This window comes from Lepisma saccharinum, chromosome 11, assembly GCF_977018435.1.
Source record: "Lepisma saccharinum chromosome 11, izLepSacc3.1, whole genome shotgun sequence".
Lineage (NCBI taxonomy): Eukaryota > Metazoa > Arthropoda > Insecta > Zygentoma > Lepismatidae > Lepisma > Lepisma saccharinum.
This window is the reverse complement of record NC_139239.1, coordinates 82,713,727-82,738,869: the sequence shown is the minus strand read 5'-3', so window position 1 is coordinate 82,738,869 and position 25,143 is coordinate 82,713,727. Positions and strand designations below refer to the sequence as shown.

The window sequence follows — 25,143 nt, the reverse complement described above, 5'->3', positions numbered from 1 at the left end:
ATACACTCCTTAAGTTTTTCCAAAGTGATTCATGGGAATTTCCTGGTAATATACTGAAAATATTTGTCTGTTCTGTTCAGTGCCTTCACAAACTTTCATTATGTCCAACTTGAAATGTAAAGGTTGAAGTAAGACTTTAGACGAATCAAGCAATTGTTGTCATGACACTTTTTTCACACCTGGTGACAGATCAATGTGGCTAGGTTTTGATTTCCCATGATTTTTGATGAGCTCTGTCCCAGCTGTTTAATTCATAAACAAAGCAAGGATATTTGGTGCTTCCAGCCTGCAGTGCTAGTAGCAAACCTATTACTTTGAAATCACACACAGTTTTCTAATGTTGTTACAGTACACTATAGACTCATCCACAGTAAAATATGTCTTCCGTGAATAGTTCCTACCAGATGATAAGAGGTTTTTCGCACTAAGCTGGTAACAAGAACTTGAACACTTTCCTTTGGTAAATTTAATTCCATTAGTAGATCATTCTTCTGTGAACACTTCTGGTGTGCCACCACTTGTACCAAAATACGCATGGTACGAATCTTTCACAAATTTGTTAATGTATTTGCATCTTCACCAAATATCTGCCACAAATATAACAAAAGAAGGCTGGGGATTCCAAGGGGAGATTTCAGACTGACAGATACACGTGGCTTGGAAACAAGCCAATCAACAGCAGTGTTTCACACCGGCATGACAAGCCGCACAAGTCTGCCTTCCATTAGTGAAATTCTCAAGTGACAAGTATCGTGTGTTACTTGTTACTTTGGTGTGAAATCTACCTTACACTTCTGATCTGACATTCTGATCATTTTCACTGTTGAGAACAAAACATGGAACAAGTACAGACTTGCACAAATTAATTGAAAGGTTGCAAGCTACCTCTTAGTGGGTAAATTCAAAAGAAGGTAGCTGCATGGAACATGGCCAGTGCTGTGCACAGTTGCCGTAATGCAGTGGTTACTTAATATTCTTGCACACTTTAGTATGGATTTTCAAATACTCCTTCTAGTACATGCACACACAAATGCTCTCATCCTGACCCATCATCTTCAATGCAAATGATCAGAGACATAGTGATGTGAAAAGAATGTTGCATCACCTAAGCTTCTATTGCGTAAATTTGTGTTTCACACGGTGACTATAGACAACCTGATACAGTGTCTGAGGCTTATTTTTTGAGTTATAAAGTCACATTTGTATTGCAAGTTCATGCTTGCAATACAAATGGAAAAGAAATAAGAGCAATTCCCTTGCGTTATTCCACATCAAATTGAACAAGTGTTGACCCGCATAGTCATGAAATGAGGCAGATTGAGTTGTGCCTGAACCAATTCCCTGAAACTTTTGATTTTTGTACTTTTTAGAGGTTAGCTAAAAACATCTGCAGAGGTACATTTTTGAAAAGGCTGTAACCGAGAGAGTGGCAGATAAAGAGTTGCAAGTGGATTCATTTTAAAAATGAATACTGTGCAATCTGATGTCATGGTCAAAAATTAATTTTGAACATTATGCTCAAATTTGAATTGAAGGCACCTCTTTTCCTTGGATTTTGTTTTCATTTTTTAATTTGTAGTAATATTCTACGGTGTGGTCCTTAACTTTTTCAAACCAAAATGATCACTGTGACAACAAGTAGTAAAAAAGTAGATTTCAAGTCCACATGTACGAGATTTTGTGCGACATTATCCTGTGTTATTACATAGTAATAATGTGAAGTGAAAATATCCAGATTATACAAAATACAGAAACTTAACGGAATCAAATTTTTTGAAAGTTGAAGTGAATGTTCAAACTTAATTGGATTCCAGGTATTTTCTCTTTATATCTGCCATTATCTTGGAGACAGCCTTCTGAAAATTTTATATTTTTATAAAAATAGAAAAGCATATTTTCCCCCCCAGAAAAGTTCAAAAATCAAAATTTCCAGAAAACTGCTGAAGTGAAACCAAACTGATTCAGCAGATTTCGTCAAAAAATCCATGCACCACTTCATATGTGGTCTCTCTTTTAAAGAAATCTGCCAACATAGAATTTTAATGAATGGTTTGATGCTTGTATGTGCATCACACAAGAGTGGAAAGCCCTTTTAGATATTACGTGTAAGGTAACAATGAGCTTATCATGTTGAGTGTGCATGCACACTAAACAGATGCATGGAGTGGATCTTTATTACTTACGAAAACAAGTTATTTGCAGTTTGTTTGAGAGAGGTACTGCTTGTGGATTGAGTTGTTTTATAAAGAAACAGTGAAGAGTGATGCCAGTATTGATATTATAATTGTAATTTCTTCAATTGTGAATTAGTTCATTCTACATTACTAGACCTAGGAATTTTAGGCTAGAAAGAAGTTTTAGGCACCTGAAATAGGCTTCAAAACTATCGACCTTGACTTTTTGAAAATAAAATTGGACTGTAAAGCAATGTCTTAACTAAGTTTTACATAATTGTAATTATATGAACTTACAGAACAATGCTAAGGACAGACTGTTGCAAGAACTCCACCACCCCAGACCTGTTTTTCTGAGCAGAACTCCAGAAGTGAGATTATTTCCTACCACCAATTAACGAATTGACTTACCTGCCTGTGCCATAAATGGACTGAAATATATTCCTACCTATTACTGTAACAATCTGGCACCCAGTAAAACCCCAATGTTTCATGTGTTTGTCTCTTTTAACGTGGTAACTTACTTTCACTTTTCCTTCATCTCACTTGAATTTTGGGTGAGAAACCTGCAAAATGTCAGGGTTTTGATTTTATTTGATTTGCTTTTTAATTTTTGCCACTGGGCAGCCCCAGTAACAGGTTACCAAATTAAGTGTGCTGCCAAACTGCACCACATACAAACAAGCAGTATGCTTGTGTATAATCTTAGTTTGCATTGCAAATTTGTTGCTTGCAGTTGTATAGTTGAAAATTTGAATCTCTGGAATTCTGGAATTAATACAAAAACATTTAAGATCAACAGTATCTCCAAATGGCCTTGTGGGTGTGTCCCATTTAAAGGAATAGATACTCGGATAGCTTTTAAGCAGGTCATAAGTTCATCAAATTAGGCTTTAAAGGTGTACTGCATTGTAATTGAAATATTCAATATTTTTTTAATGCAACCCAAATGTTATTAACTATTACACCATTAAATCCTGTCAATTGGTCGAATGTTGTATGTATAATGAAGGTCATGAACTATTTTTTACTTTCTGTTTAAGGGAATAATAATTGACATTTGCCCTAAATTCCTAGGTCTATTCATTGCTAACTCCAAAACTTCTTGTGTGTACGGTGCATGTACACTAAATATTTTATAATATATATTTTAATTTACTTATAATGGGTCTATCGATACCATTTCAACCTACCCTTGGTACTTCACCATTTTTAAATAAAATATTCATTCATTTATGCAAGTGGTAATACGTTCTCAGATTTCAAATGTAAAGATTCAGAAACAACTTTTTCAGAATTAACTTTTGCTCGCATATTAATCGTTTCCATACTGTGTAGGGGTGACATTCTGAAATGGCACCAGAGTGTCAATCTCACTCAAACATGATGCACCCTGTTAACTGCAATCTTGCAGGCCAATGAGGCTCTGATGCCTGGACCCAGAGGGAAGTTGTGTTGTCGTGTGTTTCTCTTTGTGCGCAGAGTGCCTTGCAAAGGGGGTCACAGGCCCAAAAACGTTGAGAATCCCTGAACTAAAGTATGGATATTTTATCCTCGGACAGTATAGTTTTTTTTAGTTGTTGTTAAGGAGCCTATGGCAGTATTGGTTTTAGAAATTCATTGAGAAAGTTTTGACACACACACATTTATTTTCTTGTTAGGGTCCTTTTCCAAATTTTGTTGTAGTTATTGTGTCATTGATACAAATAGCTTATTTTTTGTTATAATTTCTTTTATTTGGGTCATAGAAGGGGCAAAAAGATTATGAAATATGTGCCAAAAATGAAACCCAAATGAGTTTCCAGACTTTTGAGGTACTACACAGTCAACATAAGAAATATGGTTCCCAAAGAAATTATTAAAAAATATCCATCACATTGATTCAGTATGGCATGGAAACTATTAATCAAAGATATTAATAGTTGCAGATGGAAGGAAAATAATTTCATTCCACAGGAAATAGTTTGAGAATCATTACATGTGGATATACAGTACTGAAGTTACTGCAGTTCTTGTAAATATCTGAAAATTCTAAAATTACCACATGTACCCAGTTCAAAATGCCCACCTGATCCAAATGCATCCCAAAGATGCACATGTAAACAAGATGTCTAAACTCTGTGGTGCAACATCCCTTTCAGAGCTAAGGCTTGAAAAGTGGCTTTTCATTAGATAATGCATGGTCAATGCATCGAGCCCCACTGCTGCTGTTTTCTGGCTTTCAAGACCCTGAGTCTGCCACTTCTTTTCAAGCAGCTCCCATTGGGAATTGAACCCGGGACTGCTCACACCAAAGTTGAGAGTGCTAGCCATTTGGCTGGCTATGCAAGAGCCTGTCAGCCACGGTGAATTATGCAGAAATTGAAAATGCGCTGTTGACCTTGTGAGGGGTCTTTTTTTTTTTTAATATAAAAAGGGGTTCCTGAAGACATTATTTCTTTGAGTTATTGTCTAGGGAAGTAGTCACTTTGTTTTTAGAGAGAGAAAAGTGGGGACAGTTGCTAGTGAATGATTATTATTCTTGGGGGATGGGTAGATGTTCTCTTTTTTTAAATGTTGATTGGTGGTTGGCATGAACACAAGTGTGTAAGTCTTACATCTTTTGTTATGTAGAAAAGTCGAGTGAGGTGCGATTGTTTAATTTTGGATGTGAAGGATGTGAACAAAGATTGTCTTCTTAGACATCAAATGGAGACTCAGTCATGAAGCAGCAAATGAATTCATAACACTGGGGAACAGTGAAATTGCGGCACAGTGTTTGAGAGCTAATTTAGGGCAATTTCATGCTGCTGAATAATGATATAATAATATATTTCCTGAATTGGCTCTAATTTATGAAATAAATGCAACTAAACCAAAATGGCGGAAACATAAGACATACATATAATTGAACTTCCAACAACAATTTAATATTTCTTTTTGTGATTACAATCATTATTATAAAAATAAATTTATATTGGCCTATGATCATAATAATTAAGAAAATATGTACACAATGAAGTACCAAACTATGTGAAACGTTTTCTATACGATTTCCTGCTGTATTCCTTTGAGGACAATCCCTCTGTAAGCTCCAACAGTAGTCGGCCATCACGTGGCGATCCCACCATCCCTGGTACCTTTCTTCCATTATCCTTATATCCTGATGGAACCTTTCTCCCCGTTCTTCACTAAAATCACCAACGTTCTCAGAGAATCTGTCAATGTGGCTATGTAGAAAATGTATCTTCACACTCATATTAGCTCCCAATTTCTCAAAATTTTTCAACATATTTCCAACTATATCGGGGTACTTTTCTGCTCTGTGATTCCCCAAAAAGTTTTTGACGACGGACACAAAGCTCAGTCAGGCCTCAGATTCGATGTAAGACATGTAAGTTGTAAATTGGCATCATTTATGAATGTATGAATTTGTGGTGGTCCGTCAAAGATTCCTGCCTTCAATTTTTCAATACTTAGTCCTGGAAAAGTGTGGCATATATGTATATTTGAAACAATCACCACTTGTATCTAAGGCCTTGACAAACTGTTTTATCAACCCAAGTTTAATATGCAGTGGCGGAAGGATGATTTTGTTCCTATCTATCAGCGGTTCATGAATGATATTAGCTTTCCCCACTAATATTTTCCCTTGGGGGCCAAACTTTTATCGTCCAATGCTTTTCTCTAGCACGACTATCCCACAAACACAGGAAACAGGGATACTTTGTGTACCCACTTTGCTGTCCTAGTAAAAAATTCACCATCTTCAAATCCACACACACGAGCCACTTATGTTCACCATATTCAATTTTTTTCTAAAACCATTTTTATGTTTTGGTATTCTTCCTTAAGGTTTGTTGAGTGTCCGATATATTGCCTAGCAATGCTTCATAAGTTGCCTAGCAACAATTTTCAAATAAATAAGTAAGTTTATTATGGGAATTTCAGCCCATTATCAAATTTTGATATTACCGAGAAAAGCGTAGAGTAATTTTACCTCCTATATTTTCCATGGTGTGATTATTTTTATAACTGGAGTCAATTCAACTGAACCAATCATACAATTGGCAATAACAGCTGTTTTGTGTGCTGAAACTGTTATTAAACTTTATGCCGCAAAATAAAATCTTTTTTTTGTTCCCCAGTGTAATTGGTTGAAATGGTTTGGAATGATTCATATATTCTTCATGTGAAGATCTTCACTTTTTAAAGATACACTGATCGTCTTTTTCTCTTTTTCAGTGATCTGCAAGCTGCTGAGATACAAGAACCTTTCCATCTGTAAATGTATTATATATTTTGGGAATAAAATCCAGCTTTGAAGATCATTCTCGAGTTTACTTTATATGTCAGAATAGGAAAAAATCCTTGTAATTGTAGTTGTGGTTGGAAAATGTCAAATATCAAACAATGTAATAGAATTTACTCTCAAGGACATACACTATGTAGCCAAAAATCACCCGACACACACTCATTGCTGTTGGTTCCAATGGCACCAGTTGTGTTACTAATGGGATGTCTAATCTCACTTTGCTGTTCTTCCAGCCTTTATGCTTTGGGCTAGACTCTCAACTAATTTCTGGTAAACTGCTGCAGTTTTTTTTCCCATTCTTCCTGTAGCATGGTGAATAGTTGACTTGTGTTTGTTGTACAAGTGTGTGTGGCAAGCAACCAACATTTCAGCTCGTCCCAAAGATGTTTCATTGGGTTCAAATAGGGGCTTTGAGCAGGCCAGTTAATCACTTCCACTTGATTTTCTTCAAACCACGATGCAGTTGACCTTGCTGTGTGGGCAGCAGAGTTATCTTGTTGATACAGAAAAGTGCCTATTGCAAACTATTGTCCCAGTGTGAAAAGCACGTAATTGATATATGCTAGAGGCCATCGACCCATCGATTAAAACTAAGTGCCCAAGTCACAAACAAGGACAAATGACCCCATACCATTGCCCCAACGCAAACAAATTTCACTGTCCGCACAACATACTCTGACAAATGCAATTAACCACGCATACGTCCACACACATCCTTTCAACTACCAGATCATGTACCGTGACATCACTCCATTGATAATGGTGTTTGTAGCACTCCAAATAATGTAAGTAATTGGTGCATTCGATGTAATGCTTTCCTGGCAGCAGCACGACCATGAAAAGCAAGTTGAAATCACCTCCTGACTGATAATTCTGTCACTGGTCTCTTGACCTGAGCTGCGACAGAAATCCTGCAATCATTGATAAGGCTGTCTTGACGATAGGTTCACATCAGAGTTCACCAGTCCTGATCAGTTAAGTGTGAAGTCTACCAGAATGATGATTGGGTTCAATGCTTCCATGAAGTTTCCACTTGACAGCATCGCTAACAGTAGAATGGGATACATTAAATTGCTGAGAAATCTCTTGGATGGAATGTCCCAATGTATCATGTCCCTGACGATCATGCCTCATGGGGAAAGCACACAGCTCTCTCTCTCTGTTCACTCATTGTGACAGGCAAGGCGACTAGGATGTTCTTGCATTTTTGCCTTCACTTATATAGCAGTAATCACATACTATCATACTGGGCAAATTCACGTAGTGCACAGGGCCTTCTGGTGACTGGCTATATAGTGTATTTAGAGAGGGGTCCTGGTAGTCTGAATATTTCCTCCCCAAGACTCGCCATGCCCAAAATTAAATAAACCAAATACAAAGTTTCCTCAGATCTTACATAAAGGTAAGGATGAGGTTGCGATTATAGGGCTTTGCATTGACACTGCCTGTGAAAATTTGTGTAGGCCACTACTAAAAATAATGATCTGGGACTTTGGTTTTCATCAGCTGGACCCAACAACCCTTTTGGTATTCAATAAATAATCAATTTTAAAAATTATTTGACATTAATTTTCTTGGCATCTGTATTACTTTCATTAGGAAAGTAATGAGACTGATTTTCTGTAAACGATGAACTTTATTATTTTTACAAATCAAGGTTATCCCCTTCAAAATAGTTCCCTTGGGCAGCTACACAGCGATGGAAGCGTTGTTTCCATTGTTCGTAGCAGTGCTGGAAGGCTTCTGCTGGAATACCTTTTAGCTTGTCGGTTACGCTCTGGATATTTTCCAAAGTATCAAATGGCATCCTTTCAAGTGGTTTTTGTGCAAGGGGAATAAAAAAAGTCGCAGGGACTGAGATCCAGCGAATAAGGGGGCTGAGGAACAACAGGAATGCTTTTTTTTTGCCAAAAATTAATTGATGGAGACTGCCGTATGACATGCTGCAGTGTCGTGGTGCAGCATCCATAATTCGTCACCTGTCTCAAGGCGGTTAAAATTTGTGATAAAATTTGATGGACGGTAAACACGTTCAAATTTAACTCTCTACTGATCATTCTCACCGTCAATCGACGATCTGACCTCACAAGAGACCTCACTCTTTCCACATTGTCATCCGTTTTTGAGGTTGAAGGTCTTCCCGCACGAGGTTCGTCTTCCACTTGTTCTCGGCCTTCTAAAAAGGACTTGTGCCCTAGATAGTGCATGTTCTCCATAAGCCCTTTGTAACTTTTCATAAGCCACAGTAGCAGGTTCGCCAATCTTAACACCAAATTTGATGGCACAACGTTGTTCAAACTTTTGCCAGTCCATTTTCGTAATGCACCTCAGAAACACAACTTCACTTCAGAAGCTCTCAACAATCATGAAGCAACTGTAGCAAGTTGAAACTTATACTGAGTCAACGGCAAGTGTTCACCTACCTCCCGTGTGAAGGTGGGGGCAGCAGTGTTGCCGGTTCATGCACAGTGTTACCAGTCTCATTACTTTCCTAACAGACCACGTATACAAATTTTATATTGATCTTAAGCAGACATAAGCTAAATAATGAATACATGCTGTGGGTGTGCCGGGCCAAAATAATATTTTTATTCTCGCCAGGGATGTTTTGATCCCCTCAAAAAAAATAAGATTGAAACTTTTTATTATATCATTTCTTAACTATGTAAGGAACACAATTGAAAGATGTCCATTAATGATCCAATCATAAAAGATGTGCCTGTCGAAAAGAGCCTTGTGAACACCATTCTAAAACTGACCAATGTCACTGAACCAACAGCAGGCAGGTTTGCACTTAAGTTTTCATGGCATAGTGTTGATATGTTGATATTTTACATGTATTAAAGTGTTCACAAGAAATGTGGTTATATTTTCGGTGTTAATAGTTGGATAAGTCTTTTTGTGTATAGTTTGGGTTTTCTTAGAATGTAATTCTACTAAGTGTTTCTATTACGTGTAAATGTTATAAGATTTAATGACCTAGGTTAGAACCAATGTTCTAATACTAGTAACATGTACAAATTTGCATACCCAAAGAAACTACCTCCCAAAATGAAATCGTAAATACTCCCAAGTGGGCATCCATCCCAAAGCAAAAGCTTAATTCGCACAGTGCATGTTGTTATATCTCTTATATTTTTACCTGTTCATGTAATAATAACAATAATCATTATGGACCTATTTTAATATTTTTATTAATGAAAATATAGTTTTAGAAAAATATAAAACATACAGGGGATTTTGAACATATTCAGTCCATAAATTACATTAAAGCCCTTTGAAATGTAAAATGAATTTTTCTTTGCTTTTGATGGTTTATACAGGGTGTCCAACCAGGTTATGCAACTTAGACAGTGAACATCCATAATTTTTGTACAATTGTCATGAATGTTACACTGGGTAGTAACTTCATCTATGTGAATATTTTTAAAACATTGAACAAGAAAATCATGCTCTACATGAATGATCAGTGTTCGAAAAATGTTAGAGGAGTCATTCCATATGAAATCAACACAGCCCATAACCTGAAAAACTTGTTCAATTCTCTGTACAATAACCTTTATTTGAGCTTCCTAGGCGAAACAGGGGCGGAGTTACAGCAGATTTAGTATATCTAAGCTGGCTCAAAAAGGGCAATTTATGCTAACTTTGACCTTGAATAATTTAACAATTACAAAATGCACGAAACTAAAAATTTTCATAGTTACTAAGTTCCATTCATAGTTTCAACTCCCCAAATTTCATGAAAATCGCAGATGGGCAGGTTGGAAATTACATATATCTGTGTTGATTTGGCATGAAATTACTCAGAGGTGTAAAAAAATTTTGTATGAAGTAAAAACAAACATGAGTAAAAGACAACTCTGGAGTTGCATGCAATAATTTCCGATAGTCTCTGTAGGTGTTTACCAAAATGATACATATTTTATGCATTACAGAGATGAAATAAAAATAATGTTCCCATAAGCGCAATGTATTTCTCCAGCACACAACTCCCCTCTGCAGCAGTGTTGCCAAACCTGATACACATAAAAGAGCTAAATTTAACCTTAAATTGAGTTAAAACTGATTTTAAAGGAGCTAGATTTTCAAAGGCTCGATAAAGTGCCTCCTCGTTTAATGTTAGGTATCAAAGGGGGACAAGTGTTGCTGCTATTACCGTTAACTTTAAAGTGATGACATTTATTCTTAGTTTTCACCGTCTATATCTGGTGGCATCGCCCATCTCAATAGTCCACTAATGATAGTATGAAATCGAAAATGAAATTTTCCCGGTTAAAAATATTCTGTCATCTTCACGAAAAAAGTTGGGAAGGTAAGATTGGGTGGAGTAATGCAGCCAATATAACAATATCACATGCAAAATGTATATTTGTGGGAAAACTTGGTCTATGTTGGCTGGAGCCAGTGATGCCTCAGTTCACAGCCAAATGAGTGCACGAAAGAGCCAGACCTTGCTCCAAAAGAGCTAAGTCAACAACAGTGCTTGTACCCACCACAGGGAGGAGGGCCTTATGCCCTTAACAGAGCTCCTAATGTCTGTTGTCATTGAAATTTTCAGTTTTGTATAGGTGTGTTTCACCTACGTCACAAACGGAGACCTGCACAAGACCTGGAAAAAACCCATCTGCGAGGAGGCATGCCGACAATAATATGCAACTCGCACGTCAAGCCCAGGTGTTCGACATCGCGCAAGCGAGCTTCACGTCACAGTTTAACGTTATAATTTGAATAAATACGTCAAATCAGAGGCGGGCGGGAGCTCTAAGCCTAAGGGGCCCCGAAAAAGTCAAAATAATTATCATTTCTCATGTGAAACCAATGCAAAAATTTGCGTTGACATTTTTATCCATTTATTATTTTCTTGAATAAAAAGCGCTTTATCTTGGCTTTTCTTCTGTCTCGTGACCTTGCATAGCCTACCCAATTTTAATATGTTAATGGTAAAGCACCTTAAACTGCCACGGAGCAAAGTATGTGGCATTTAAATGCTTCCGTTGTTTTAAACTGAAGAAGGGTATGGATAATATTAGCAGTTCTTCCTTCGTTCCTACAACTTCAGATGCAGCTATTGCCTTCTGTAACAGGCACGAAGATGATTTATCTTCCGAATTTCCTGATCAAGTTCTACATTTCAGGAATGTGCTTAAATCTGAAATCAAGTGCTTTGGCAAAGTTTCTTCTCCTTGATAGCTCTACACTAGCTTCCAGTGTTTTCTATATCCTGTACTACCTTCTGTTTGGGGAGAAGGGAATACTAAGTATTTGTATTTTCTTCTTTTGAATACATAAATGTCAAAGAAAGATATGTTGTAATATGTGAAAATTCAGAGGTAGAGCATCGATTTGTATAATTATAAATATAAGTGTAGCCACAACTAGTCATTCTAAGTAATTACATAAATTTCCTGGAAGAATCTGACTGTACTTGAGGGACCCAAATGTATTTCTTGCGGACGCGTACTTTACGATTTTGTTACAGCACTGCATCAAATATTTAATATTACAAGAACATTGAGACTTAACAACAAAATGAGGTTCACAATTAGTATTATCATCTAAGTCCTAAAATTCAAAGTTAACGGGTACAATTAATGTGCAACAAAGTCAAAATTGCTAATTAAAAAAATTCAAATTAGCTGTATCAATTGATTACACCAAAGATTTCACACTTATGGTGCAAATGACTTTCATTTTAAGATTTGTTGATGTTGAAACCGATTGTGTCGAAGAGCTTGTAGGTAGATACTTTGGGCCCCTAGACAGGATTGTGGTTTACACTCCCCTTCCCCCCCCCCTCTATCAAGCACCGACATTTTATGTGCGTCCTTTGATATTTTCTACTTAAGGCGATCTCCTACCCCGGCGAAGGTTTGAGCAATTTTCCATGTATGCTTATGGGCGTAACTTTAGTCACGATTATCTCGAGAACCAGTAGACAGATAATTTTAAAATTTTAACTGAACGCTGAGAAAGGATGTTTCTAGAGAACCACTGATCGATATTTTCATTTTCTGCATCAACGTCCCCATAATTAATTAATTCATTTTATTTGTGAAATATCAGACTTTTTTTCACTTTTCTTGACAGGGCAACCCTGTTGCCGGCCGGTAGGTTCACTGCAGCTGCTCGCGGTCGCCTAATGACCTTGTAGAAAGAGGGTTTGGAACACGGCGGGTGGTTTCGCCCCAACACACAACAGGTTTAGAAGATGAAAAGAAAGCAACATGTCTTTTGGCTTTTAACTGGGTAGCTTTTAAATTATGGACTGGAAGTGGTGGCATGAAATTGGTGAAGTGTGTTCCGGACCAAGAAAAATATGAAGTTGGAATTTGGTCCGAGAGTTTGAGTCTGAGAGACAAATATGTTTCTAAAGCAGTGGCGTTTCCGTAACAGGGCTGGTTACTACATTATTTTTATTATTGTAAAACACACTATTCTTCCATTATAAATGTAGATAACGGACCATACTATATATGCATAAATAAATGTAGAGTTTGTTTTTAAATTTGTTTTATGCACAGAAAGGCTAGCCAGGGCTGGACCTACAGTTTAAAGTGGAGTCCGAACCACAATGTGCCTGCACCGGGTATCGACCTCGGGATTCCTTGATTACAAGACGACGACGTAACCACTACGGCATCGGGAAGATCCGCGTATAAATAATACATGATTACATACGTATATACTAGAGATGGCAAACAATATAAAGTTCGGCAGAACCGGGTACCTGGATCTGATCCTAGAACCGAGTGTCCGTTGATTGACTGATTAATTTTGTTATTATTCGTTGCTTTCTGATACTTGGATAATTGCAACAATAATGAAGAATGCGTATTAGATGAAATTGTTGAACGGCAACTCACCAAAAAAAACTTCTACGCCGTGGCCGGGATTCGAACCCAGGACACCCGGCGTTTTAGCATGCTATGCTAATCACTTCGCACGCAGGTCGGCCCGACTGTCCGGATTTCGGGTTGTGGATGTATGAATTTTACATAATGGCTACATTAGAACCAATTAACTATTAAATCATTCATTTTGAAAGCTCTTATCACTAATGCAATGAAACATTTCATGCACAAAATACAAGTAGCCTATTTATGCCAGTTTAATATTTTAATATTTCAATTCCATTGCAAACACTATAAAAAGATAAAGTTACCTGTGCGTACCACTGTGGCATGAAGGCACATTTAGAGGATGTGGGGATAGGGCCCCACACATTTTTGAACTGGACCATTTTGGAGGTGGTGATCAGCCCCATACTACTGCAGCTTTTAGCCCCCCCCCCCCCCAGGTACCCATTGATTTGAGGCTGGGGCAGCCCCAGAGCCGCTTTATACGGGTACAAGGCCGGAAAAACTCCAACCTTAGATCACCTACCCGGAAATCAAACCCGGGTCTTTCGCATGGCAGTCAGATCCTTTTTATTTTATTTTTATTAAAGTGAAGCCCCTAAGGGGCAGCTTTCCTCACACAAAACTCATCTCAATTGATGTCAAATCTCGACTTGTTCATTGAGGACAAACAATCACAAACATCCATGTCCGAACTGGGATTTGAACCCGGGACTCTGGCGTCACAGCGCGCTGCATTCACAGGTTCGCGACGAGGGTAGACGAAATAGACCACTTTGGCTCTTGCAAGACTGTAAAACATCAGAAATCCTTTTTCTCAACCTCGATCTGTTTTCTGCAGCTATTATTGTTTACTTCTGGCATTTTCCCTCCTACCACCAGATCGCCGGTTTCCAGCGGTGGAGAAACTGGAAGGGCCTGCCAGCTGGGGTCAAATTCCGAGAATCACCACCGAAGTATCATGTTTCTCCCGCCGAGTGCTTTCCAAAGGTTTGGAAGATGAATAAACGTAATCCGACACACACACAGAAACTAAAACTACAGACATATGTAAACTCGATGGTGCGACAGCTATGGGCCAGGGCCTGCCACATTGCCTTTTTAATTGGGTGACGCATGATCAGCCAGACCATCAAATTCATCGCCTCTGTTTTCTGGTTCCGACACCCATAAATATGTGTGTGTGTCACAGCCTACATGACATAGTTCGGTTGGAATTGAACAGTTTGTGTAATCTATAAAATTCATTTTCAATTATTTACTTCATATAAATGTTCGTAAAATGGCAAAGGACAGTTTCATGGCTCTTTCCATACAATTCATTACACACTATAATACACAAATAAACACAAACAAACACAATATACATATTGCAGACTACATGTCATAGTTCTGAGGGAACGAGTTTGTGTAGTCTATAGAATTAATTTAATTCAGATAAAGGTTCGTAAAATGGCAAGAGTCAGTTTCATGGCTCTTTTTGAATAATTCATTACATACTATAACACAAATAAACACAAGTAAACACAAATATACATATTGCAGACTACATGTCATAGTTCTGATGGAATTTAACAGTTTGTGTAATCTATAAAATTCATTTTACATTATTTACTTCATATAGCTAAATGTTCGTAAAATGGCAATAGGCAGTTTCATGGCCCTTTCCGAACAATTCATTACACACTATAACACACAAATAAACACAAATATACATATTGAAGATTATATGTCCTAGTTCTGATGGAATTTAACACTTTGTGTAGTCTATAAAATTCATTTTAAATTATTTACTTCATATAAATGTTCGTGAAATGGCAATAGGTAGTTCCGTGGCTCTTTCCGAACAATTCATTACACACTATAACACACAAATAAACACAAATATACATATTGAAGACTATATGTCCTAGTTCTGATGGAATTTAACACTTTGTGTAGTCTATAAAATTCATTTTAAATTATTTACTTCATATAAATGTTCGTGAAATTCGTCCGGGAATAAATGGTAGATGTCGATCTTTCCTAGAGAAAAAGCTCGGATTATCCTCATAAATTTTGTAGTATCAAATGAAAATATCGGTAGCAGTTGCTATATTGAGAGCGGCATGTTTGTCATGAACGTGGAAGACTAGGAAAGTGTTACATGGAATCGCGGTACATATCATAGTCACACGGAAAATCAGACCGAAGAGCGATCAATAGAGGGAAATTGTGATGAAAAGATTAGTATTAAAAGGGCTTCCAATTAGCATTTCAATACTAGATCTTTTCATCACAACTGCAGAACTATTATACCTATGCAGAATTAATCACTACGAAAATCTGTTTCAAATTTAAATCCTTCGAAATCATTCTTGCTACTTGTAATCAAATTCTACTATTCTTGAACCATGACCTTTTCTACTACAATCTAATAGTGTGTTTCTGTCGTACACATATATTCAAGGTTCCAAGAGAAAATTGATAGCTGGGGGGTGTTGGTTGTGCCTTACGATAGCTGGTGCTATGTTTTAGCATAGGGACAACAGGACAGACATAACCCTGGCCATAACGGTTAGATACGTTACGTACATCGCTGTTATATATGTATTTCATGCGCAATAGGACATTCTGCTTGTCTTGGCAGGACAGAAAGCGCAATAAAAACAAATGGTACGACTTTTGGCGAGAAAAAATCATGTTGTACAACAGTTTGTTCGGACATGGTGAGATGTGTAAGAAGATTTAAATGTACGTACTCCAGATTAGCTACTCGACGGAAGAACAGTGCTTCACGGAAAAACAACAACATGAAAACCCAATTTTACATCTTCTGAGAGAAGAAAATCTCGTAAATAATGATATTTCCTCGGGGTATATTGTATAATGCCTTACGTAATAAATAGAATTGTCGTATTCGTAGATAAACGTATTCTTGCATAGACATGGACTAGGGCAAAGAAACTTCCAGGAGGTGAAAAATGAAGGTTACCAGTACGTCCTGAAGCATGAAACATATTTACGGATCATTTTGATTTCTTGTTATTTCGCGTCTCTTTTAATCCAGTTTTGGCTAATCGCGAAAATGAGGATGAGTGATGATATTGTGAAATTGATGAAGGCACAATCACAAAGAACATCCATGCTCAGGCCGGGATTCGAACCCAGGACCCATGGCATCGTAGAGCGCTGTGCCAACCACTCCGCCACGGTTGCAGGCCAATAACAGAAATATAAGTTAACACAGACATGCAGATACATAATACATAACACACTTATGGAGGTGCATGTATGTATGTGGAGTTAAAATAAATACAATTTTCGTATTTTATTGTCCACTTTACTGCTATTGTGTGATTATGCATACACGCGTATGTAATATTATTGTTAGTACGATATTTGGGGCATGAAAATCTGCTTTTAAACAAATTTTTCAGTGTTCCTCTTTTGAGAGTAATTTTTTTTTTTTAATTTAGTAAAACTATTTAGGTTTTGGCCTAAAGTTGGAATGTGTAACGAAACCATGCATATGCTATTTCTATTTAAATGCTTTGAGAAGGTAACACTGTTAATTCAAGCTAAACGTTATATTTTATGTGACTCAGAAGTTTTACACTCTTGCGACCATGAAACATTGATTTAATTGCATTTTATGCATAGTAAAGCTAATCGGGACTGGGCCTACAGCTTAAAGTGGGATCCGAACTACTATGTGTCTCCACCGGTTATTAAACCAGGGACGCCTTGATTACAAGGCGATGAAGCTAACAATGTGCCATCGGGGAGAATCCTCCACCACGGAACAAAACAATATATTGGTCGTTGTTGAAATATTTTTGAAATTGAAATTGATTTAGCGCAATTGATCTGTATTCTTGGGAATATGCCGCCGCCCGCAGCCCCTCCTTGCCGGAAGCACTGTTTGCAGCACAGTAATTTCATATTCCACACTAAACGAATATACACTATCTGCGATTATTCTGTTTCTATTCATCAAACGTTTGCTCCGAAACTTCCCGTCCACAATTTAGAAAAAGAAATACCAAGATTGATCTTGAGGGGTCTTTCCCCTGTTACATATACCCGAAACCGGTTGCATGCAGGTCGAGTGCATCTGGGTTTTATTCTCTTGGGTCTCCCCCTCCTCCCGGATTATTAGGTGCTTCGCGCGTGAGGGGATAATGACGCAGACCGCCCCATCTAAATTCTTGGTGAGGAATATTTTTCCTTTCACTATCATAAAATTCAATATATTTTTCTGAAATATATGTATAAAAAGGACATCGTTGTGCAATGTGTGCGATGAGGCGGAGAGGAACATACTTGATTAGTAATTAATTCAACTCACTATAATTGGTTCCAAGATGAAGAAAAGGAATAATTTGGAGAAGGGGCAGATCAAGTAAATTATGCAGTAAATCTTAAAAAATGACTTTCAGTAATAGGAGAGTGTCGCAATAAAATACTTTATGGGAATTATGGCATGATCTAAGGGGGTGACGCGCTATTGGTCATGGATGGGGTGGGAGACTGATCTATACAATTGTTAGAAGTTCATTATCCAGATATTCATGAACTACTTAACCTGCGCTTTATTTTTGCCGAAATATTCTTGAAATGGACATTGTGTAATTTATTTCTCTTCTTGACATCTGAGATACTGGGGAATATGCTGCCCTCAACACCTCCTTGAGAACAGCAATGCTTTACAGCATACTTTCGCCATCCCGGTACTTCGAGAAATTTCATACTCCAGACTAAGTGAATATATATCTGTGCTGATTCTATTCGCATTCCTGAACACTTTCTTTTGTCCATTTTCAAGTTAGCCCTATAATTTCAAAAATACTCAGTTAAATCTTCCGAGAGCTTTCCTCCCCGGATATTTATACCTGAAGCAGATTTCTACAGCTCGAAAACATCTGGTGAGTTATCCTCGGGCCTCCCTCCCTTCTCCTCCCGGCTTATTAGTCGTGAACGAGGGTCCGTGAAGAGCCAGGCGACTGGGCTCTGCAGGGTTGCTGTGTCAAGAAAAGTGAAAATAGAGTAAAATGAATTATTTAATTTTCGGGACGTTGATGCAAAAAATTAAAATATTAATCAGTGGGTCTCTAGAAACATCCTTTCTCAGTGTTCAATCAAAATTTGGAAAATTTTTGTCGACTGGTTCTCGAGATAATCGTGACCAAAATACCGAAAACATCCCATAAGCTTACATAGAAAATGCTCAGACCTTCGCCGGGGTAGGAGATCGCCTTAAGTCATGGTTTGTGACATTTACATCCTACAAACTATGAAATGAGGAAACAAAGAACGACTCATTAAATAATATATAGGTTATATTTCAAGATTCTTAGTTTAAATTTCTGATTTTTTTAAAAAAAGTTTAGCACATTTAAGGATATTTCAGTTGTCTTACTGCCTAAAGAACATCTTAAAAAACGTACTATTACTACTACTTTGGTTAATGAAAATTCCAGGAGCGTGTTACTGTAGCTCTGCCAAGTGTAAATTTCTCTGTCGCGTACTATTAAATATAATTTTCGTCAGAAATTAATTATTATACGCTATTATATACATAAATATGATAATTTGCAAACATTTCCTTGTATCGATTTACATTGATATTTCAAACTTACAACCTTAGTGACAATGAAGTTCGACCAGTCACAAATATAGGAGTGCGTTGTGAAAGAAGGAGAACACATGCATATAAAAGGTAAAGGTAAAGTGCTCCCCTGTGCTTAACACCACGCCATGAAGGCGTATAAGGGGTGTGGGGGTAACGCCCCACACTTTCTTGATCCGGTCATGAGTGGGGGTGATGTGATCAGCATCACGCCCCTGACCGCCTTTACCCCCCAGGTACCCATGTTATTCGACGCTGGGTGGGCGCCGGAGCCGCTTCCAACGTTAGAAAAGTTCCCGGATTTGAACCGGCCGGGGATCGAACCCGGGACCTTGAGCATGGTAGTCAGACGCGTTACCGACTGAGCCACCGCGGCCTATGCTGAACATATTTTATTCAGCAGGCTACATGGAACAAAGGAAAACATAAATTTCCGCTGCAACGCAGCAATGTATGGTGTCCACACAAAATAAAACATTTTGGTCCATCTACACGTGACATTGAAGTTCGATCACTGTTAGAGGGGATCTTGTTTACCATGGTGTGATGCCGCCCCGTCGGCAAATAACTGTGGCAATGCGTCGGGGCATGCTGCGGACGAGTCGTTCAAGGTATTCCACATCGATGCGGTGCCATTCCTCCTGCAGGCAGGCGATAAGAGCAGCCACTTTCGTGGGTCCCCTCTGTTGCACACGTCGCTTAAGAACACGCCACACATTCTCAATGGGCGAGAGGTCGGGACTCGATGGTGGCCATGGCAGAGTTCGCACGTGATGGCAAGTCAACCATTCTCTTGTCAGCCGCGCTGTATGAGGCCTGGTTTTGTCGTGTTGAAAGATGAGACGCCGCCTGTGGAACAGGTGCCTTAGCACTGTGGGAAGATGCCGCTCCAGTATGCGTGTATAGGCGTGTGCATTCACAATGCCCTCACAGACGTGTAGTGGGCCAACCCCAGATGCCGTCATGCATCCCCATACCATCACTGACACAGGTTTCTGTACCCGACGTGCATAACATTTTGCTTCATTCTGTTCCTCCTTCCGACAAATGACTGTTTTCTGTATTTTCCCGTACACAACATTGAAAATGGATTCGTCCGTCCACAAAACCCTGTTCCACTGCCGAAATGTCCATCCCCAGTACATTCGTGCCCACCGTAGTCGATTGCCTTTGTTCAAAATGGAAAGGAAGGGTTTACGTTTCGCCTTGTACACTCGGTAACCGCATCGCTGTAGGTAACGGCGAATGGTTCTGGTTGACACTTCAATGTGAAAGCGTTCTCGAGTCCACAGTCGTAATTCGGCCACAGAAACATGATTGTTGGTCTGGATATAGCGCCTAAATATCCGTAGGTCACGCACGCTCAGCAGGCGTTTTCGACCGGGGGCCTTACCTGGCTCTGTAGTACCCGTATTTTGGTGGTGTTTGATGATGCAGTGGACGGTTGACTTGGGTAAGTTCAGTTGGCGCCCTATTTCCCATTCACTGAGTCCATCCCATTGCAACTCCACCACTGTTCTCCTCACGGTGTTGTCAATAGGTTTGCCCCTGGCCATGGTTATGATGCACTGCGGTTCCTCGGTGCTCAGCACGTGCTTATATACGGCAGACTCCCTTATCGTGTCCGTGACGTCGTGCATCCGTCGAATGCGCCACTATCTGAAATTTTCGTATGGGTCTGGTGCCTGGTCGAAGTTCAATGTCACGCGTATAGTTCCCCGTTTTCGTTCTTTACGTGACCTTGGGTGCAACATGCTGGGATCACGATTCTTGCCTGCTCACATGCCTCCTCTTACACACATGCGTCACTTCTGCGGGTCACCCATTCCACTGCCTATGCCTCTGTGCATTTAATCACGTATTCCTTTCTGGTCGAACTTCATTGTCACCAAGGTTGTAAATAAGGGATGGGATATTTCAAACTTAAATAACGGATGGGGCCTTGCATTGTAATCTCGCCCAGGGCCTCAAGATATGTTGCAACGCCACTGCACCTAAGATTTTGTAACTTCTCAAATTAGTGTCATTATTATGTCAAACCAACTACCACATATTTTCCAAATTTGTTTCGAAGGTCTTGAAATAGGTTTGTGTGTGTTGTTCATCTTATGTCACTTTTCTGTTCTTGTAATCGTAAATCTTCTCTCGGTTTCATTTTTACGTTGTTTGTTGAAATGTGTAATTAGCATTGCGTACTATTTGCACCCGTATGAAAATACTAGATAACTAGCAACAACATGAGCGAACAACGATTTGTTGAAAGAGATGACAATATTCAAAAACCTTTTATAATCCAAATTCTGATTTCATGTTCCATTTTATGGACCATCGTGCCTTAGTGTTCGGGGGGCAGAGGGGGGAGGGGAATCTTGAGCAACTAATTCGGATATTGAATTGACAAAATTACATCAGAGAAAAAAATCTGTTTGATTGATTCATTTATTTGGTCAATTTATGCACAATAAAGCTAATCGGGACTGGACCTATAGTTTAAAGTGGGATCCGAACCAACATGTGCTTCCACCGGGTATCGAACCCGGTACCCCTTATTTACAAGGCAACGAGACTACCACTGCTCCATAGGGGAGCACCCCCCAAAAAAGTATAATGTAGAACAACCACCAGTCACATAAAGTTCCAAAATATTTACGATGGCACTTTTTGCGAAACTTTGTTCGTACTCCTTTACAGGTGTCAGCAGTGGCAGCGAATAGGGGCGGGGCCGAGAGGGTGCAGTGTCCCCCCCCCCCCACTTGTAGCCACCTTTTACACCATGCTAACCTCATGTACCATGGGAAATTAAACTGTCCTTGCCCCCTACTTTTGCACCTTGGCTCCCTAGTTTTGGAACCCAATCGCCGCCACTGGGTGTGAGTGATACAAATGTTTTCTAGCAAGGAATAATTGTCTGCAATTTCAAATTGATAAAAGTGATGAACATTTTAGGTGCTCCCTGGCCATTTTAGAATCTAAAAGTTGGCAACGGTGACTGCGTGACTCATGTATCTGGAGACTGTGCAAAACCGGAATGAGCGTACGCTGAAGATAAGTGAGCTTCGTCTTGCAAGGCCTTCCAGTTACCCGTGGGCTTTCGATGCTTGACTGGTCAAAACCCAGGTCTATAGTTTTACTTGCCTGCCCGACCAGCCAGGCGGGCCTAGTAAGCAATTCTGGCCGATGTTCAGCTCTCTGGTCACAAACTATTCAATTGTAGCTTCGAGCAGCCTTAATTGAGGCCAGTTCCATGTAAGCATACATAATTCAAGCGGGCGGGCTGGACGGTAGATACTAACATAGACATTCGTGATTTAAAACAAACGTGCAGATGTAGCGAATGCTACGGGTAGATACTTCCTTGCAAACTACAAATAACATGGTGCCTGTGTGCATCCTGACCATCCTGACGTCATATGTAGGGACATTGAATTTTTGTGATGCGCGAAATGTGAAAAAAAGATGCAATTTTGAACATTCTGCACGTAACTACTCCCCCAATGATGAAATATGCATGAGTTTTATTCGCGAAGTAATGTGAAATGTGTGCTTTCCACGAAATGAATGCTTTTTCGTGAAATAACCGTGAAATATCATCAAATTAAGTAGAAAACATGCAAAAACCGACAATCGAGGTTGTGCGCGCAAACTGTCGATTTGTAACGAAACGTTTTCCTAAAGTTTCCCAACACTTGAAGCTGAAAAACGTTTTAGCTTCGATCACATCAGGAAGACGCTACAAATTGGGATTTCCCATTCACATAATCTCAGTTAGAAATCTTCATTCCCTGTCAAGCTGCATTTCTTTCTTTCCCCGAATGTCTACTCAACTTCCAGTTTCATTGAACGTGCTAGCTGTAGCAGCGATAAGATTAGTCTGTTCCCGCACATCAAGGGAAACAATGGTGTCATTTGTGTTCAGTCATGAATGAATTTTGTTTATCATCATGTGATTTTCAACATGTGTTTGTGTAGTACAGTAGTAATTATTTTATTTATTGGACAGCAAGGATATCCTTTAAATACATACAATCAATAAATCACTTGAGATATGCAATTTAGAAATAAAGTGATTTTGTGTTGATGTTTTCTTTTTGGTTGGACAGCTAAGTACTTGTGTATGTGTACAGTATATAAAAATGAAGTAGTTTATCAATTTATAGCTCTTTTGTATGTTGTTTCCTCTCATAATGAAAAAGTGTGTGCCAATTTTTTTTTATTTTTTTCACCGCTGGTATATACCGCTGATCTAACATTTTATTTACCGCTCTCCTCTCAGTTTTTATTTACCATAAATTTGTCTCCCTAGTCATATGAAACCCACCAACATTGTTCCAAATTGTACAATTTGAAATTTATTTTTATAATCTCCCTATTTTCATTTATTCAATCTATCCTGGTATTTTTCTAAATTTAAGTTTTCAATTTCAATGTAGCCAATGCCAAGGGAAATATAATAATACTTTATTTAGTTTTATTACCGTGATTTATTTTTTTCTGAAATGAAGGTAAAATTTGTATGTCAAAGGGAAGTTGCATTCACTGGTTGTGGCAATACTATGGTGAAATATCTCAACATTATATTCATGAGTAACAAACAGTGCAGTGTGGCTGCTGCTTACTAGTATTCAGGTGAAGTGTGCTCAAGCCTGCTGCAGAACATTAATTCATATTTTTAAAACAAAAGTTGTGTTAGTTTTGAAAGAAAATATATTTTTCCAGAGATAAGTCAGTTATTTTTTTTCCTACAGTGGTAGTTCTGGATGTGTATGCACAGAGGTTGAGAAGCAAACACTAGATTTAGTCAAATCATGCAGTTATGAACTCCTTGGCCATTATGAACTCCTTGGCCATTATAGAATATTCTTGTAAAAATTCAGATGTTCAGCTGTCTACCTTCAACAAAGGTCATACATGTACATGAACACACCATATAAAATGGATGGTATTCAACTTGACGTCATCACAGTGCACTTCGGGACGAAGCAGCATGAATTTGGGCAAACAGATTCGCATGTGTTAAGGAAAGCATTTGAGAAACCTTCGTAGAGCGATGATTTTGCAATATGTTATCTGTACACATTTCTCATATCATCATGATAATCATACCATGAATCACTTCGGAAAGGATCATATGCATAATGCTTACCTGCATGTTTTCAATGTTGGATCTCATCTGTTCGCCAGAAATACAAGGGTCATTCGGAAAGTAACCGCCGTTTGGCTGTAAATAAAAAACCCGCATGTATACAACAAATTGTTACTTTACATCTGATAGGTACAGCTGTCCTCTATTTTTCAACATAGTTGCCATGTAAATTCAAGCACTTGTCATAGCATTTCACCAACTTACCAATTCCTTCTGCTTAAAACTCGGCTGCCTGGGAATTCAACCAACCTGTCGCAGCATTTTGAAGATCCTCTTTGTCAGCGAAGTGCTGTGCCCCAAGCCACTTCTTCATGTGAGTGAACAGATGAAAATCAGAAGGAGCTGTACATGGTATGATCAAAAATTTCCCATTCTCACAAACTTGTTGTCAAGAGTCAATTTTTTTGACGAGATCATCACTCACTACAGAAGGCCTACCACTCCTAGGTGCATCATGAATGTTTGTTCTTCCTGCTTTGAAAAATCAGATCCACTGATGCACAACACCTTCACCCATAATGTTTGGACTGTATACAGCACACAATCCACGATGAATGTCTGCTGCTGACAGATATTTTTGCCCAAAGAAATCTTATCACTCCGTGTACCTTGCATTTGGCTGGATTTTTTATTTCGGAACACATTTTGTGACGTTATAACCAGCACACGCACGGCACTACGATACTCTCACTAGCACAGCTGGAGGCTTACTGAAACACAGATTGCATGATGTAACAACGGTTGCGTTCTGCCCACTACTACTAGTGCCATGCCACAATGGCGGTTACTTTCCGAATTACCCTCATATGTCAGAGTGTGATTTTTTGCAATTAATTGTGGGGCAAGTTGTTTGCTGAATACCATCCATTGAATTCAGAAATAAGCATTTGAAATATCCCAGTGTACAATCGTGGAAAGAAATACTTCCCCAATAAGATTTCTGGTATTAAGCCTCTATGGGAAAAGTATTTTTTCCTATGACTGTACATTGTTGGCACAGACTCTTATTTCAATAAATGTATAGCTATTCCCTGTGTATTGGACCATGCGATGAACGCACA

At 38.7% G+C, this 25,143-nt stretch overlaps 1 protein-coding gene across 1 annotated transcript in view; it reads left to right on the top strand.

Annotated features, from left to right (window-relative positions):
• The window catches only part of RpS24 (ribosomal protein S24), a 42,790-nt gene extending 36,306 nt beyond the window's left edge, over positions 1-6,484 (top strand). Inside the window, exon 5 of the mRNA XM_083131462.1 lies at positions 6,399-6,484. Coding sequence (XP_082987588.1) covers positions 6,399-6,401 — 3 coding nt within the window. The 3' untranslated portion in view covers positions 6,402-6,484. The remainder of the gene's footprint in view (positions 1-6,398) is intronic.
• The last annotated feature ends 18,659 nt before the right edge of the window (positions 6,485-25,143 follow it).